Source organism: Pristis pectinata, chromosome 24 (genome assembly GCF_009764475.1).
Source record: "Pristis pectinata isolate sPriPec2 chromosome 24, sPriPec2.1.pri, whole genome shotgun sequence".
In the NCBI taxonomy this organism is placed as follows: Eukaryota; Metazoa; Chordata; class Chondrichthyes; order Rhinopristiformes; family Pristidae; genus Pristis; species Pristis pectinata.
In genome coordinates, this window is record NC_067428.1 from 24,634,859 (window position 1) to 24,652,856 (window position 17,998).

At 36.1% G+C, this 17,998-nt stretch overlaps 1 protein-coding gene across 2 annotated transcripts in view; it reads right to left on the minus strand.

The window, feature by feature from the left end:
- Positions 1–4,023: 4,023 nt before the first annotated feature.
- Positions 4,024–17,998, minus strand: part of polrmt (polymerase (RNA) mitochondrial (DNA directed)) — a 66,872-nt gene continuing 52,897 nt past the window's right edge. The window contains exons 16-21 of one of the 2 annotated variants that reach the window (XM_052037642.1): positions 15,361–15,413; positions 8,993–9,091; positions 7,097–7,169; positions 5,201–5,292; positions 4,973–5,046; positions 4,024–4,160 (exon numbers count right to left, since the gene is read on the minus strand). In XM_052037642.1, coding sequence (XP_051893602.1) covers positions 4,111–4,160; positions 4,973–5,046; positions 5,201–5,292; positions 7,097–7,169; positions 8,993–9,091; positions 15,361–15,413 — 441 coding nt within the window. In that variant the 3' untranslated portion in view covers positions 4,024–4,110. Of the gene's footprint in view, positions 4,161–4,972; positions 5,047–5,200; positions 5,293–7,096; positions 7,170–8,992; positions 9,092–15,360; positions 15,414–17,998 lie in introns of those variants that run through there. The other variant, XR_007958114.1, reaches the window with a different exon arrangement.

Sequence of the window (17,998 nt, forward strand, 5' to 3'; positions counted from 1 at the left end):
GAGAAAGCTTTATTTAAAAAATTAAATTTTATTGACATCCAAGAACAATTTTCCCGTAGCAAAAATGAGATTCCAGTTTTTGCCTCTTGGCTGGAGACCATTACAATAAATCTAGTCATTTAAGGCCATGTACATCATTAATTACTAGCCCTATGTTTCTGCAGTGAGTTTATTTTTTTGCATTTTAAAAAGAAACTGATATGTTTTAAACTTCTTGAAATTCATGAGGAAATTAATGGCAAGTTTGTTCTCATGAGCCTAATGATGACCTGGTGCAAATGATTCAATAATTTCTAGCAATGTTCTTCCCATTGGATAGCCCCACCTTGCCACAGACAGATGTGTTAGTTACACATGAATAACAGTATGGACCTATTTAGCATCATTATTTTCCAAATAACTCTGGGCCAAACATTAACTGTAATCGAGCACTGAATTGTCGATTTGCATATATCATTAATCATTTCACTTCTGGGGCAGCAGGTTCTATTGCTCTTGTTCTCTGCATAGCACCTGTTAAAAGGTGTATATTTCAAACCTGCAGATCCTCTCTCAAGAAATAAAGGGAAGGCTTCTCTGATCCATTCAGGGATTATCCCATTGTAAGAAATTGCAAAATGACTTTTCTGAAAAGGATTTAAATCCCTTTGCACTGATTCAAAGTGTTGAGCTATTTAGAATTCCATCTACTTAAAAAAACTTTAGAGCAGGAGTAGGCCATTCAACAAGACCAAATTTGCTCTTCCATTTCAATGCCATTTTCCTGCTCTATCCCCATATCCCTCAATTCTTTTAAAAATCCAGAAACTTACTGACCTCCCTCCTGAATACAATCAATAATGAACCTCCAGAGCCTTCCAGGGTAGAGAATTTCTAAAATTCACCACCTCTTGAGAGAAGTAATTGCTCCTCACTTCAGAAGTAAATGGTCCAATCCTTATTTTAAGACTACAACCCTTAATTCCAGATGACTTACCCAGGAATCATCCTCCTTGCATCTCTTGTGTTGAGCCCACTACAAATTTTATATTTTTCCAATGAAGTTACTTTTCATTCTTATGACTAACCTACTCAATCTCTCTTCATGTGACAGACCTACTATCCAAGGAACCAGTTGGTGAATCTTTACAGTGCTCCCTCAAAAGCAAACATTCCTTTACAGGTAAGGCCAAAATTGTACACAATACTCGTCGTGTGACCTCTTAAAGGCCTTGTAATTGTAGCAAAGGACCTTTATTCTTGGACTCTGGAACAATTCCTGTAGTTTGGATGGCAAAATATAAGCCCACTTTTTTTTTAATGGAAAAAGCAGGGAATTGCAGACAAGTAAGCCTAACAGAAGTAGCAGCAAAATGCTAACGTTTGTTATACAAGATGTAGTAACAGAACTCTTGGAAAGCATTAATGGGATTGGACAAAATCAGCAATGTATTATCGAAGGGGATATCATGCAGAACAAATCTACTGGATTTTGAGGATGTAACTAGTAGAATAGATAAGGGAGAACCAAGCCATGTGGTGTATTTGGACTTGCACAAGGTTCTCATATGTTCCCAGGTGTAAGGTAACATACTGGTGTGGATTGGTTGACTGTTCAGAAATGAGAATAAGCAGATCCTTTCCTGGGTGGCAAGCACAGGCTAGTGGGGTGTTGCAATGGGGCCTAGCTATTCATAGTATATAATCAATGATTTGGATGAGGGATCTATAGGTAATGTCTCAAAGCTTGCAGATGACACAAAAGTGTAGAGGAGGGAATGTGAGGTAGGAGTAGGATATAAAGAGGCTCCAATGTAATTTAGACCAGTTGGGTGAGTGGGCAAATGCATTGTAGATGTAGTTTTGTGTGAAGTAAGTTATCCACTCCAGTTCTTAAAAACAGGAAGACAAGGTTATTATCTGAATGATGATGTATTGGGTGTCCTTGTAGATCAGTTGCAGAAAGCAAGGGTTGGGAAGATAAAAGACAATTGGACTTCATTTCAAAATGATTTGAGTACAGTAACATGGATATCTTAGTGCAGTTGTACAGGGCCTTGGTTATATTCCATCTGGGTTTTTGTGTGTGATTTGTCTCCTAATCTGAGGAAGGTCATTCTTGTCATAGAGCAACAAAAATTTACTAGATTGACCCTAGGGTGGCAAGACTGATGCATGAGAGTGAACCTTAAATCTATTAAATTTTAACATGACTTGGATAAACCAAATAAAGGGAGGATATCCCTGATGGCAGGGGTCACAACCTCGGGCTGCTAGGTATACGTTGCTACTTTACAACATGCAGGAACTATTCCAGAATGGATTAGATTTTGGAAGAATACAACCAGAGCATTGACTATCTCTATAGCTAATTTCTTTTACTTCCTCGTTTGCACTGGTTCCAGTATGTCCAGGAGGGTTTTTTTTACATTCTGTGAACAGCCATAAAGTATTTGTTCAATTACTCCATTGTTTTCTTAATCTTCTAGCCTCTGTGCACTTCTCTGCAGCATTTATAAAGAAATCCGTAAGTATATTTAGCCTCTTAAAAGTAATATTTCTATCAAAGGTGATGAGTACCTGATAGTCTCTCCAAATTAGTTCATCACAATTATCTATATAAATTCAAATACAAAATCAAATTAATGGAAAACAGACACAGCAGCATCTGTGGAGGCAGAGGGGTGGTTGATATTTCAGGTCGAGACCCTGCATCAGGACTGAAAGTACAGAGGGATGATAACCAGTGTATAAAGTTGAGAGGGAGAGGCAAGACAAGAAGCTGGTCAGTGATGGGTGGAACCAGATAAAGGAGGGACGAGTTTACTTTTTGCACCAGATTGATCTCTTCTCTCTGGAATCAAATTGATTACTTCCATTATAGAAACAGCAGCCTGCTTATTCTGTCAAGTGGCAGAGAAAGTGCATTGAAAGCTCAGATTTTAAATTTTTTTGTCAAAGTCTTGCAGTAACTTCAACAACCAGCATTTGTAGTTCTCCATCCTTTCATTAGCATTAAGTTCTGCAGAAACTTGAACTACATGTTATAGAATGGTTATTAGCCATTTTTTTGGATTGCACATTTTTATTACAAAAAATAGAAACTTAACTGTCAAACTTTCTGCAAAACAAAATTCATTACAGTTCAAAAATAACAAGAAATGCCACAATTTCTCAGTTGTCTGAGGTTAGGGAATGAGGTCACAATAGCTTTCAACTAAAGTTGTAAAGTCATGAAGGATACAATGGCATTTTTTTAAAAACTGAAATAAAATTTACATTTTCTTCAATGCACAGTATATCAGAAGAATGAAGTTTCAAAGCCAAGGAGGACAGGACTCAAATGAAAACAATCCAGGAAGCTCAGAGGGGGCCATGTGCTACCCAAAGCCCTTATTAGCCTGAGATTTGGTCCTGAGGATGTTGTTATTTTACATTCACCAGATTATTTTACATTCACCAGATTATTTTACATTCACCAGATTACTGAACCACAATGTTACTAATGTCAGGGTAAATGTTGTAGTCCTGTCTCCAAAATTAAGAATTTGTGGAAATAGATTTGCAAGAGTTTACTTAGGGAAAGCATTTGCTTTCATTTAAGCAATAATAGGAAAATCAGTTTAACTTATTTTTGAGGGATAAATCATTTTGAAACACCATTTGGCACGAATCTGTGGCCTTTTCAATGTTCTCTATTCACAATGCTCTGAACTTTTTCACCAATACCCAAGCAGTCTGCTGTGTTTTGTCTTACAAAGGACAAATATTTGCTTCCACTGGGGCAAGAATGACCAGTAACAAAATAGGAATGGTTTAAAAAAAAGTGAATGTTTGCTCCAGTATATTTGCAGCAAAGAACACATAATTAGGCAACAATGTAAACAAGGTCTTCCTTTACATCAATGATAATTTATTCCTTGGGTACAAATGGAGCTCAACTGTATGTGGTAGTTTTCACTGACCATACCATAAATATACAAAGATTTACACAAGTTCACTGTATATATTTATAAAAATACCATTTCACTGAAATTTAAATTGCTCTCCCCAGTGAGGGTCCAATGGGGGAATTCCACAGGGCAATTTAAGGTGGATAATCTCAGATGGCCAGCCCAGCATTCTATATCTTCAGCTGAAGAAATAAGTGGACTCTTTTACCTTCTCTAGATCAAATTCACCTGCAAGGAAAAATGAACATGAAGCCATGAGTCTGGGTACAAGACTGAACCAGGAAGGAAGAGTGGATACAAATGACTCTTTAGGTGTATCAGGGGACAATTTGTGTTTCTTTGCTAATTCATGGAATGTGGTCACCAGTGGCAAGAAATTGAGTTACCAGACAAAGGTAGTTCAACGAGTTTATCCAGTGAAAAGCTATGCATGGGGTCCAGTGTGGCCCATAATCAATCTATATTGTTGAATCAATAGATCACATTTAGAATGATGGTGGGGCATCACATCTTATTTGTAGACAGGTGTGTAGCTAGTGTTCCCACTGGAAACATGATACATGTGTTGTGTTAGTCTAGATTTCCAGTTTTCTAATGGGAAATGACATGCAGTTACTGTCAAAATTCACATAAGAATAACCATTATTTAGGTTGTGTAACAAAGAATGAGATCAGTATCTACACAAAAGTGAGGAGGAAATGAAGAACTGACAGCAAAAATCGTTCAGAAAAAATTATCTAGGAACAGCTTCCTCTAGTTGTGCTCGATTTTTTTTGCCTCAGCCAATGTTCATCACAGAGATGTGATCATTGTGCAGTTATTCCTTTTTTCTTCTTGAAAAAATTTAATTTGATCTTAATTGTACCTCTTACTCCATTCATAATTGTGACCTTCTGTATACTTATCTCCTACCATATAAATATTCTAAAACCTTTTACATTTAGGAATGCACGTATTAATTATTCCCCTTGACTCGTTGAACAGATGTAAAAGTTAACCTAATGCCAGGCTTATTTTCTTAGAGTAATTTTCTTTGTACCTCTCTTCAGAACTTTGGACAGCACCTCCAGCATTCTTTTGTACTCCTGAAGCCGTTTAGGTTTTCTGTCGAAACTGCAAAGACAAATATTCAACCATGCCCAGTTTAGTTCAGTGTGTTATTTTAACAAAAATTAAGACATTGAGCACTTTTAATTTGCTCTAATGACTGCTTCTAATCATATCTTTGAACACGTATGCTGTATAGAATAAAAGGTTCAAAACTTACGGGATGTTATAGCGATATTTGTTAACCAGGAACCTGGAAAGATCTTGAAGAATCGGCTGGTTGTGTAGGGCTACAAACTGCTCACGGCAAATCTGCAACATGTGCACATCATTTAAATAAATATTCAGATTATTGTTGCATAGGCTAAGTGTCTAGATCTGTGTTGACCACTTAAGTTGAAAAAACTAAAGGAAAATAACACATAGGACCACTTAATAAAATTGTATTTCAGTATCACATTACAAAATAGATTACAGTACAGTAAAGGAAAAAATCATTTATGTTGTGATAATTTTGACTGCATTATAGGGATAATGGATGTTGACTATTTGCAAACTTCCATAAGACTGGAATGACAGTTTAGGATTAAAAGTAGAAATATTATCTTATTTATAACTTGTACAGTGAGCTTTGCAATTCAATTGCAGTTCAATGCTACACTATTCAGTATTTACTTCACTTGATAGAAGACATTTATTATACAAAAGCAAAATACTGTATATGCTGGCAATCTGAAATACTCAGCATCTTGGGCAAAGAGTGAATGTTTCAGGTTAATGAGCCTTTGCCAGAACAGTTCGGGTCTGATGAATGGTCACCAATCCAAAACATTGTTTCATTCTCCACAGATGCTACCTCATCTGCTGAGTAGTTATGATAACTGCTTTAATAATTCATTTGACAGCTATTTTCTAAAACTTTAGTTATCTAGAAAAGTTTATTATTTTCAACATTGGGCATTCTTAATTTATAAGTAAAAGGCATATGGAGCCAATGGTTTTGTATCATCAACTCATCACTTGAGTAATAAGGCCATCAGGTGACAGACCCAACTCGCAACATCAATGTGTGTTTACACAGCACCTTTTAACTGAAAAGATCCCAAGGCATTTTACAGAAAGGGAGAGAAGAAAAAAAGAGAAAGAACTGCTATGTGAGAATAAGGACAGGAGGCAAAAACTAGATGGAAAGATTTTTTTTAGGTGGATTTTAACGATTGGGATAAATGTGTAGAGGGGAAGAGGTTTTAGGAGAGTGTTTGAGTACAGTTCAAGCAATTGATGTTTCTCTCACAACTGGCAAAGCATTGATGACACGTGTTATTTTTTGTTGACTGAGCATTTCATGTTACAGATTTTGATCGGAGTCTGATATTTATAGAGCCATATGACCCTAAAATAAAGTTATGAGATAACAATCAAAAATACAATTTTAAACGATGGGCTCTGTGCTAATTGTTAGAGCTCTGGTACCAGATTAATCTGCCAAATATATTAAATCGTATGCAAGCTAAGGAAAGCTACAGTTCAGTGATTCTTGTATAGTTCTCACTACTTACCATAAGTATTTACATTCAATGAATTGCACAGAATTATTTTATTTAATTGGTGGTAAAGTTAGAGAAATTTGATTATGTTAGCCACAAGACAGCATTCAAGAGATGTGCCACCTTAAGAAATAAAAGCACAATTCCTTCCCCTTTTTATATAGGTCCATTTTTAACTTTGCATTTGGGTATGAAATTTTCTAATCTGTTCCACCACCATACACTATGGGATGTATTGTTTCTCCCCCACCCCCACCAATCCTATAAAGTTGCTGCTATTTAATACATTCATTAGGAAATTGAAAGGAAAGGAGAATTACTTTTTCTTTCTTTCATTTTACTTTAATACTCTAATCAGCAATTGGGTGTTTTATTATGATTATAGCAGAAATGAAAGATCACAAATTTGCATGAAAAAGAGTGAACTGTGTAGAACACTACTCAAAAATCCATTCTTGCATAGTATACGGAATGGCACATTCATTTTAAATAAAAAAATTATGTATTTTCTTACACGACCGTACTGGGTGTTACTGAAAAAGCAGAAATAATTTAATGAGAATAATTACCTTGTTCATGATATCTACTGTCAGAGCGTGTGTCCAGAAGCAGTCGTGGACAGAGACAAATGTTATGCCTGCTCTGGGGGGGGGGGGGGGGGGGGGGAGGGGAGGGGAAAAATATGGCAAGTTATGGCAATAAAATTTTCCTACTGGCACAAAGACCTGGGACACATTTAAAGTCAACACTCCCAAGGTACTTTATATTTAGTTTATCATCAAGAAAGCATGGTTTAATCACAAGGACACTGCCTACTTATGTCCCCACCCTGCTCAAATCTAAATCAGTATTTTGTAAATAACCTTCATCAGCCTGCTGCCTTCTGCCCATCAGAAACATTGTCTACTTCAAAACCTCAGTCAAGTCTCCTCCCTCACAAGGCCCCATCTGTGGAAATCTCTATTGTGTCTTGTGCCCCATTAAACTGATTTCCTAATCCTTGCTGTTAATCTGTGTTTTCTCTCGTCAATTATACTTTGAATTCTAACACTAGTTTGCATATATAAACAGTAGTACAAAATGACGACATGAAGGAATGGACTTGACCTTGTGTGATTACTCAAACCTGTAAAAGGTTATGTTATTCCACTGCTTTGCTTATATTCTCAGTTTTGGCCTCTGGATGTGAAGAATTTTGAAATGATGCAGAGGACCTATCAGACAATTCTTGGGATGAGCTTGATACAATAGGGTCACTTAGTTTGTAGAAATGCAGTCTTAAGGGAGGATTGCAAATTTTTAAAAACGATTAAAGATTATATTTTAAACAGACCATGTTGGCAGGATCAAAGACCAATACCATAAAATCTGTGCAAAAAATTAGGATCAGTGCCAGTATTTATTCTTGCAGATCATGATTTTCTGAAACAAGCTAAAGTGAATAATCCTTTATAAAGTAATGTAACAAGATTCTGAAGGTGGGATTTCCAATTAGATGGGTAAATTTCTATTCAGTTGTAACTGCTAAAGGTCATGTACAACATAGGTCTTTTGAAGCTTGCTTGATTGCCTTATGGAATCGGACTTCTTTTCCCCCTCTGAATCAATCACAGGCTTTTAATCTCTATTTTTGTGTTTTCTTTCCAGTAAACCACTAGTAGGGGTAGCTTGATGATTGCAGCTTTGCTTCAGACCACTGATGAATGAGCCAATTTTCATTTGAATGTAGTAATGTGGTAAAAGCACTTAGCTTGCACAATACCAGTGATTAATATTATAAATGAAAAACAAATATAATTTAGCTCTTTTTTTCCCCAAAATTGTAGAGCATGCAAAGCCATTTTACTGTTTTGATCAGGGCAAGTCTTTCCAATATTTCAACAACCCTCTGTGCCATCTGAAGTGCAGTTATTGTTCAACCGTACTTAAGGCATCTGGTTCAAAATGATAGTACAAGATAAAAGAGCAAAGTACTTCATAATTATTAAACAGGACAGCATATAACCAACTGATGCAAGTTAACTGAACAGATCTAGCGGAAATGGAACTCATCAGTATAGATTTGAATAAACAGACATATTTCTTTTGCCAGCAGGAATGAAGAGGGCGAGAAGCCACCTTCTGTACACTATGGCTGCTATCAAATCACCAGATTTTTGTCAGTTTGCTGCTAACCTGTATAAAGTTCCTTGGAGTGTGAAATCATCAATTTTAATTTTTTACAGAAAGACTCCCACACCACTATGTATGTATGTATAACTTGAAGGGCTCAATAAGTCTTTGATTTCTGTACAGTTTACACATCTTACTGCAGCAAAAGATAGTTATTAGAAAGATGAAAAATGTAGAGACTGAAGTGGATTTAATAACCAAAGGATTCATAAGCATCTGGGCATTTTAAAATGTGCTTTCAGAAATGAGTTCAAACATTTCAGTAGTAGTAAGGTTGTTAGTCGATAGCTTACCTGTAACAATAGAGTGTGGTTAGCATCATATGAGTTGAATCAAGAGAATGAATGAAATTTGGTGGAAAAGCATTCTTCTGTTTGACTGTGTCAGGTCGCCTGCAGTAAACATAGAAACTACATGGTCAGACTTTATTTTAGATCATGACCCATTGGATTTCAGAACAATCGATACTCAGCAGCGATAATGGTTTCAAATTACACGCATTACCAGACAATACAATCAACATAATTCAATGAGGATCTTAAATCTATCCACTGTATATGAAAAGACATGTTCATGGCTCTCCCATCTGCATTGAGCTAATTTCCTTGGTCATCTTTTTGAGACATCTATGAAAACAATGATAGTGCAAGTGCATCAATATTTTTAATGGCAATAATGTACTTCAATAGCTGACAGTGCTCAAGCCATGTCACTGTCACAATCGTATTCCATGCCATTAGTGACAAAAGGTTCAAAATGGGAGGAGGCCAAATGGGAGCTGCTATCCCAGCAAAATGCTGCCTAGGTGCAACAACTATGTGCTAAAGCTTAAGACAAATCTCTCCTCTTTCCACTGATGACACAGACTTTTGGATACCACCTTGCTGTGCATCATCTCCTTTATAAATGTTGAGGGATAAAGATAAAAGGCATATGTGAAGATTTTCATAGCATAATGGAATAAAATCTTCAAAGCTTGCTAACCTTCAAGTCCACTGTACTTTGCAATAAAAAATATAATTTGGCTTAGCCAATGTAAATCAATAGTCATTATAAAGTATTATGAATCTCAAGACTGTCCATTCCCCAACTCACTTGGACCAACACCAGAGGGAATTTGCTTGGATTTTGTCGAAAAACTGTCAACCGATTGGATTGCAACACCACCTTCAACTTAAGGCAATTTAATTTAGAGATGAAGATGTCACTGCTGCAACTGTCTGGTCAGGTTTGGGTTTGCAGAAATGAACGCTAACCACAGATCTTAAAAAAAAACAAAATCCCCACCACAAATAAACCTGGCCAATGTTTATTCACATGAAATGAAACAGGTATTTTTAGTTACTTTTATCTAAATGAAAAAGGATGCAATACAGGAACTGTTACAATCCACAGGAGACACAGTGCAGTAACATAACAGTGCATTGATTCATGGTAATCAAGAACAGAAGCACAGGCCAGGGACATAGAAGATCAAAGGACTGGAATGAAGTCATAGCAGTATGAAGGAACACGGGAGAAACTACAGCTAATGCATAGCACAAGGCACACTATTTGAAATTGAAATAAATGAGTACACTATGAATATAAACCCTTTAGTGCAAGCCAATGCAAATTTTTAATAGTTGAAGAAAATCAGCCTATATATTAAACAATTAACCATTTGGAGTTTACAATTGTATTATTTCAATTGACAGGATGACAATTTTAACTATTAGCAAAAAGTAATAGTAATTAAAATGACATTATTTGTTTCAATGCTAATCATTAACTAAGACACTGAATAACACATTAATATTCCTCTTTTCTGCCTAGATATTAAGCCAGACCATTGTATCTAAAAGAAAACATCAAAGTCCTATCACACCAAACTGGGAAAGTACCAAAAAAGTCAATCGTTTCTGATTTATTTATTCAAATAATTCACACTGAATTTAATATATTTTTCCACGTGTCATCATTTTAATAATTTGAATCATCCTTATGTCCTAGAAATTCAAAGGTATTTGTTTGGTATGGTGAACAGTCAAATTAATAAATTACTACAAGGTCTTTGACCACTAGGGTCATCAAAATAAACCAGAAAGTGACAGATAAATCAATACTCAGCAGCAATAGTGGTTTTCAAATTACCTGAAACATTAACTCAGTTTCTCCTTTCCACAGACGCTGCACGAAATGCTGAGTGTTTCTGGCATTTTCTGTTTTTATTTCAGATTTCCAGTATCTGCAGTTTTTGTTTTTGGATTTTTCTTGGCAATCCAAATATTTTTTGCTCGATAACTATGTGAAATCAAATAAGTGCCAAGAGAAACTTGTGCTATAAAAACTGGATAGAATGAGATTAAGCTGTCAGATGCTTCTAAAATTTCCATGAGTGATTGCTACAGTATCAGATTACTGGATATAAGGTTTAAATTCATCTGAGTTCTATTTTTGGTGATGTAGCTCATGAACATTGCTTATAAATTAGGGCAAAATACTGTATATATAAAAAAATCCATTGGGAGGAAAGATCCATCAACCTTTCATCCACAAACAATTTGTATTATCTCAAAGCATTAACAAAAAATCTTATGGAATCTCTCCATAATTATTGATCACATTTGGTATCTTTCCTCCTGATTTTTTGTTGAATAAAGTCCTATACAATCCTTGATTTAAAAATACAGCCAACATCACTTGCAAACTGTTACTCCCTCTTAAATTATGGACATTTCATGTGGGGGAAATTTTATTTTTTATTGATGATATTTCTGAACAATAAATCCTATGAAATTCTTGAGGGATTATTCAAAAACAAAGTTAGCTTGATCCCATAGCAGTTCTTATCAATAGAACATTCTGAACCATGCCATTGCTGTTCAATATAAATATGTTTAATAAGAACTTACTGTAGGAAATTTACATCTCAGTTCTATTCTTAAACCTTGTTTCCCCCCCCCTCCCCCCAAACTTCATGGAATATCTAATTTCACAACATTCTAAATTGATGGTAGTTTGTGCTCCTGAACTTCCCTTTCACTGATAAATGCAATTTCATTGAGGTTGCAGTCATACTGTAGTCATAATTGCACTACAATTGCAATATGACTTGCAGTCATAACTCAAATCAGGCATTAGAATGTCTATTTGCAGATGACATTTTATTTATGCTCCCTGGCTACAAATACAAGGCCAAGATAAATTGTATGTCTAATCAAGATGTACTGTGGTCCCCACCATCAATAAATCATAATATATTCAACTACTTTCTCTCATTTAAACAAGAAGCTCAACAGTTCCCTTGGATCTCTTCTACACCAGGTTTAGTGGTATTACCAATGGTTCATCTCATGATAGCCAGTGTTCTACAGGAGGTCTTCCACTGTTTTCTTTGAATGCTGACTGCAAATCAAATCAAACATTTCTTTTTATCATATCTGTTACAGCCAAGCAGAAACCACTTCACAAAAAAATTTTTTACATACGTCAGTCTCTAATATTCAAAGTTAAGACGTTTATGCACAGCAAATATCTAAAAGCTGGGTGAGGTGAAGAACAGATCTCTGAAGGAAACCATCTTACTCAAGTTACATAGAAGGAATTATTTCAGGCATGTGCTCTTACTGGCTTACTTTCTGATTTTCACTGCACCCAGAAGGTTCCATGCCAATGTAGAGCTTGCTAAGACTGTCTTAGGATGAACTTGGTAGCATTAATATAAAGTGGTTTTGCTCTGTAACAATGCAACAGACATGGTGCAAATGCAACTGATTCAGAATAGGCTGCACATTTAAGATGGAGTGAAACAAAAACTGCACTACCACGCAGGAGGCAATCTTGCACCACTTTACCTCGGGGTCGGGTCAAACCTCTTCACAAATGAGTTTGCACCAATGATAAATTGTAGTGCAAATTTGAGGTGAATGTCAAACCATGCATCAAATACCCATACCAGTAACTTACAAGAGATAGAAACTATGAATGTCGCTGGTATGCTTGATTAGAACAAATCTAAACGCAATGTTGTGAATTTTTCAGCTGCTTACAACAGTCCCACAGGCTTGCATTGACATTTCCAATTTATATTCAATTAAGGGCTGTTTTGTGCTATAGGGGCACATCTAAATGCTTTCACTTAATGTCTTTACAGCCTAGCTTACAGAAATGTTTTCCCATCAATAAAAATGACAGAAGTTAATTTTAAGAGGGAAAAGTGCTGACTAAAGTTTGCATTTCTCTTGCTTCAGTGGGAGTGGGAAAGGAGGGGTTGTGGGAGGTTGCGGGTGGTGGCACGTAAAACGAAGAGACAATTATTGAAATTATAGGCGAGTGCAGTAGCTGCTTTGAATTTCTTAATCCTAATCCACTTCTTTTGACAATTCAGCATGCTTGCTGATACCAACCAGAGTGGTAACACCAGTAATAAATTGGCATTACAATAAACTTGAATAAATTTCTCCAGTGCCTTTTTTTTTACAAAATAGTAGATGCTGTTGAAGATTCAAATTGAAAATGAAAATAGCAATTAAACAGAGATGCTACGATGCTAGAATGATATAATTCTGCTTTTAATGATCTAGGATGGCTTGATCATTAACAGGAGCTGTACTCAGAATTTCATAGATGTAAACTATTAGACCACTATTCTGGTCTAATTCTTTTTCAGCCCAAGATTTGAAGCTTCAAACCTTCATGATTAGAGTGTTTTTACTGCAATGTAATTCATATATTCAGGCTGGTATTGGTTCCAAGCATGTTACAAGCTTTATGAACCTACATTTACCGAAGAGGCTTCCGCTGAAAGATTTTATTGAACTTTACACGAGAAGAATGAAAGACAAATTGGAGAAGATGAATCAATATTTTACTCATCGCATCAGCAAATCAAATATTATCAAACGTAACAAATTTACTCACTTTATAAATCATGGAGGACTTCAATGATTCACACAATGAGGGTTTATCGAATTATTTTAAAATAAGATGTGGCGACTAACAAATTGAACTGGTGAAAATGAGTGTTGTACTTAAATTATAAATTGAACAATGCACAATAAAAATCTAATAGAACTATTTAGGTCTTTGGTATTTGTTAGAAATTAAGTGCTTGTACTGAAAGCCAAAGTGTCACGTAACTATTGGCCTTCCTCGAGATATTTATATATGAATACTGTAGAAAACTTGAGTATATTTTTGTCCTTAGTATTTCTCATTTTTTTAATCTATTATTACAATGTTATTAGCCATTCGTTAATGTGGGGAATTAATTTGAATGTACAACAAACTTCTCACTTTTCATATGTATTGTTGCAAAACATTGAAATGCTCAGGAAAACTGATGGGTGTTTATTTAGCTAGCAATCTTTAATCACTCATTTCTAGAACAGAGATAAATATATTAATATTTTAATTTTGCCTCATGTATATTTAAGCATTGAAGGTTGCAACTTCTGCTAAATTAAGCATGCAGCTTTAAGATTGGACTGGCCAGGTAGAGCCAAAGAGTGGCAAATGGACTTCAGTCGAGAGAAATATGAGGTAATGCATTTGGCAAACAAGGCAAGGGAATACACGCTAACTGGTAGGATACTGGAAGGATAGTGTAACAACAGGATCTTGAAGTGAATGTCCACAGATCAATGAAATTAGTTCGACAGGCCAATAAGGTGATTACAAAGGCATTTGGGACAAATGCCTTTATTAGGTGAGACAAAGAATAGGGAAGCTATTCTTGAGCACATACAAGGAATCAGGCCACAACCGGAGCGATGGATACGACTAGCACATACGGGCATATTGTGATAGCTGCATGGGATCTCACAGTACTAGAGGCCCGGGTCAGTCCTGTCCTTGGGTGCTGTCTGTGTGGAGTTTGCATGTTCTCACAGTGACCGCGGGGGTTTCCTCTTGGTGCTTTGGTTTCTTCCCTCATCCCAAAGACGTGCAGGGTGGTAGATTGATTGGCCATTGTATATTGCCCCTGGTGTATAGGCTGTTGGCAGAATCTGGGAGGAGCTGACGGGAATGTAGGGAGAATAAAAAAAAGGATTAATGTAAATGGGTGGTTGATGATGGTGCAGACTTGGTGGGCTGAAGGACCTTTTCTGTGCTACATCTCTATGTGACTCTGAGAATGCTGGGGCCGGAGAACTTCAGTTCATGAGGAAAAATTAGTTTGATCAGGTTGTTTCCTTTGGAACAGAAGAAACTGAGAGGAAAGGTGCATAAAACTCTTGAGGCCTAAATAGGGTGAACAGGAAATACCTATTTCTACAAACAGAGCTCAGTAGCTTGATGAAATAAAATTAAGGCAGTTTCTAGATTGGAGGAAAGATGAGAATTTTTATTTCACCCAAGAGTGATATGGGTCTCAAACTGTGTGCTTGAAAGGAAGTGATGGAGGCAGAAACACTCAACATGTTTGAAAAGTTCCTGGATGAGCACTTTAAGTGCCAGAACCCATGCCCGAATATCTGGTGCAAACTGCGCAAAATGCTTTTGTTTTGCTTGGATTCAGTGATTACTTTCTGTGCCATAACCTTTGATGAATCCACCTGAGAGTGTAGGCACACTGTGAAATCAGCTTCAAATTTAGGATTAAATGCAGCTACACTTAAACCTCTAATTTCTATAACCACAGCTCATGGACTTCATTCAAAAAATGTGAAATACTTACTGAGTTGCATCATGATTTATCTGCAGTTTAAAATTCTGAAGACTGCTTCTGAGCTGTAAGACAAATAATTAAAATACTGTTTCACTTGTAATATTTTCAATGAAGAATAACATTTTCTAAGTTTGTAACAACTGCATTTTATTACTTTGCAATTATATTGTAATTTCAACAGTTTATGTATTTCATTATCTAGTATTTAAAATACTGTTTAATAAAATTTAAATAATAAAACGATAAAATTTAGCAATAAACTGGTAAACCCAATAGAAGCCAAGCTGTAAGTTCATATTTTTAAGTGAAAACCTCGAAGTTTGAAATATTAGTCTGCATTCCCATTATCTTTTTCCCCATTATTGAGCGATCTAATACCAGAGGGCTTGCATTTAAGATGAGAGGGGGTAGGTTCAGAACAGACATGAGAGGTACATTTTTTTTTTACTCAGAGAGTGGTGGATGCCTGGAATGTGTTGCCCGATAGGGTGGTGGAGGCAAATTCGTTGGGGGCTTTTAAGAGGGGCTTGGATGGGCACATGAATGAGTGGAAAATGGAGGGATATGGGCATTCTGTAGGTAGGAGGAATTAGCTATGTTGGCACAACATTGTGGGCCGAAGGGCCTGTTCTGTGCTGTACTGTTGCATGTTATTTCATTCAGTTTTGACCAGGTGCAAATCAAAGCCATATAGAATTGAAGGTATGCTAATACATTGAACTCTCAATTTAGACGCTCATCCAAGAATCCTTGCCAGGGGGGCAAAAAACATGTCTGCGGATGTCAACTGAAGCTAGGAGTGCATATGCCTGCAATGTCCTTTTATTTACAAATAGCCCATCAACCCAAGCTAGCTTCATAGCTGAAGAATGGGCAATTGGTGAGAAACGCCATCCAAACTATTCAGTGACTTCAAAAGAAAGGGAGGAAAAAGGCAAGTAGTAAGGGAGAAGAGGGCAGAATAACTTGTATAGAAACATTTAATCATCCTTTAGTTGCAACAATATATTTGCTTTTGATTGTCAATTTGTTTTATTCAGATCACATTTATTTCCGAAATACAGCAATAAATTATTTTGGTTATTTGGATGTTTATTCATTTATTGCAACCTATTCCATTTAACAAGAGTCACCTTCAAGAGAGTATATTTATAATCATTCCCATTCTTGAAAGAGATGTTCTTAAATTTCAAACATAAATAAAAGATTTTGTTTTAAAATAGCTCATTAGTTGATGTTGTATCACATTCTGACAGCAATGTCAAAATATCATACATTGATTACATTAATTTAAACAATGCAAAGCTAAAATTTTGTTGTTCTGTTCAGTAACTAAGGGCAACACTCCAGGTAACAGTCCATCATGTTCAACCCAATATATTGGACGACACTTTGGGACAAATTCTTATTGAATAGAAGTTACACACTGTAATGTATTACCTTCCACCCCGTCACCCACCTCCCCCCCCCACCCAAAGTGTCAAAGTGTTCTATATCTATAACAATAGTGAGATTTTCATCCATGAGGATGAAATGCATAAAACAAATCAATCTGTTTATACCTTTCTCATTTTTTTTTAACAATAATAAATATCACCCAAGTGGCCCATGAACAATAAGGTTATAACTGAAATGTTAAAAGTCAATAACTTAATCATTCCACCCCAAAAAAAATCATAGATCAGATTTACAAACTGCACCATAACAGATTAAACACAAAGGTCATGTAATAAGTTTTTCTAATTTGCACAAGCCACTACTATTTGACATGGTATGCTGGAGTTACACATTATAGCACAACACCAACAGGCTCATGACTGGGAAGGAATTGGCCTAGATTTTGCAATACAACTAAGGATGAGGAAAAAAATTGATCACTGATATCAGAGAGAAAATATGACATCAATTTCCGGACTATTAATAAGCTGTTCCATCAAAGGATATGCCATGATAATACCAAGAGTAAGTGAGGGCTGGAGCTTGCTGGAGTGAATGAATTTTTAGATGTTAAGGGATAACTGCTGCTAAAAGCCTCTCTAAAGAGGTTGTGTCTTCTTGTGGGAAAATCCTGAATTGGAGGTTACTGTTTTAAACAAAGAGAAATGAGTCAATTTTTTTTCTCTGAGAAGGTCATGAGTCTTTGGAACACTCTTCCTTAAAGGGTGGCGGAAGCAGAAACTTTGAATATTTTTAATGCAGAGTTTGATTAGTACTTTAATAAGCACGGAGGTGAAAAGTTACCACAGGTGGACAGGAATGCAGAGGTGAGGTTACAATCAGATCAGTCTGCTCCTGCTCCCAATTCACATGTTTGGAGTGTTCACTTAATCTCCTCATAGGAAAAAAACCTACAAAGCCTTAAATTTATAAATATAAATGCATGTAAAACTTTTACTTTGTATATTTGGCCACACTGTGTATTTTTCTTGGTTAAGACTTTTTTTTATATATACTAACAATGGAATGACTATATCTCATGATTCCAATACAATGGATATGATAATGCACACATATTGATTGATCATCTCATCTCCAGTGTTATGAAAGCCAGACTGGTGACTGCTTTACCACACTAATTGTTCTGAGCACCTGCCCTTGAGGACCTGCTACATCTACAGCCTTCCCATTTATATCTCCTTGAAATCCA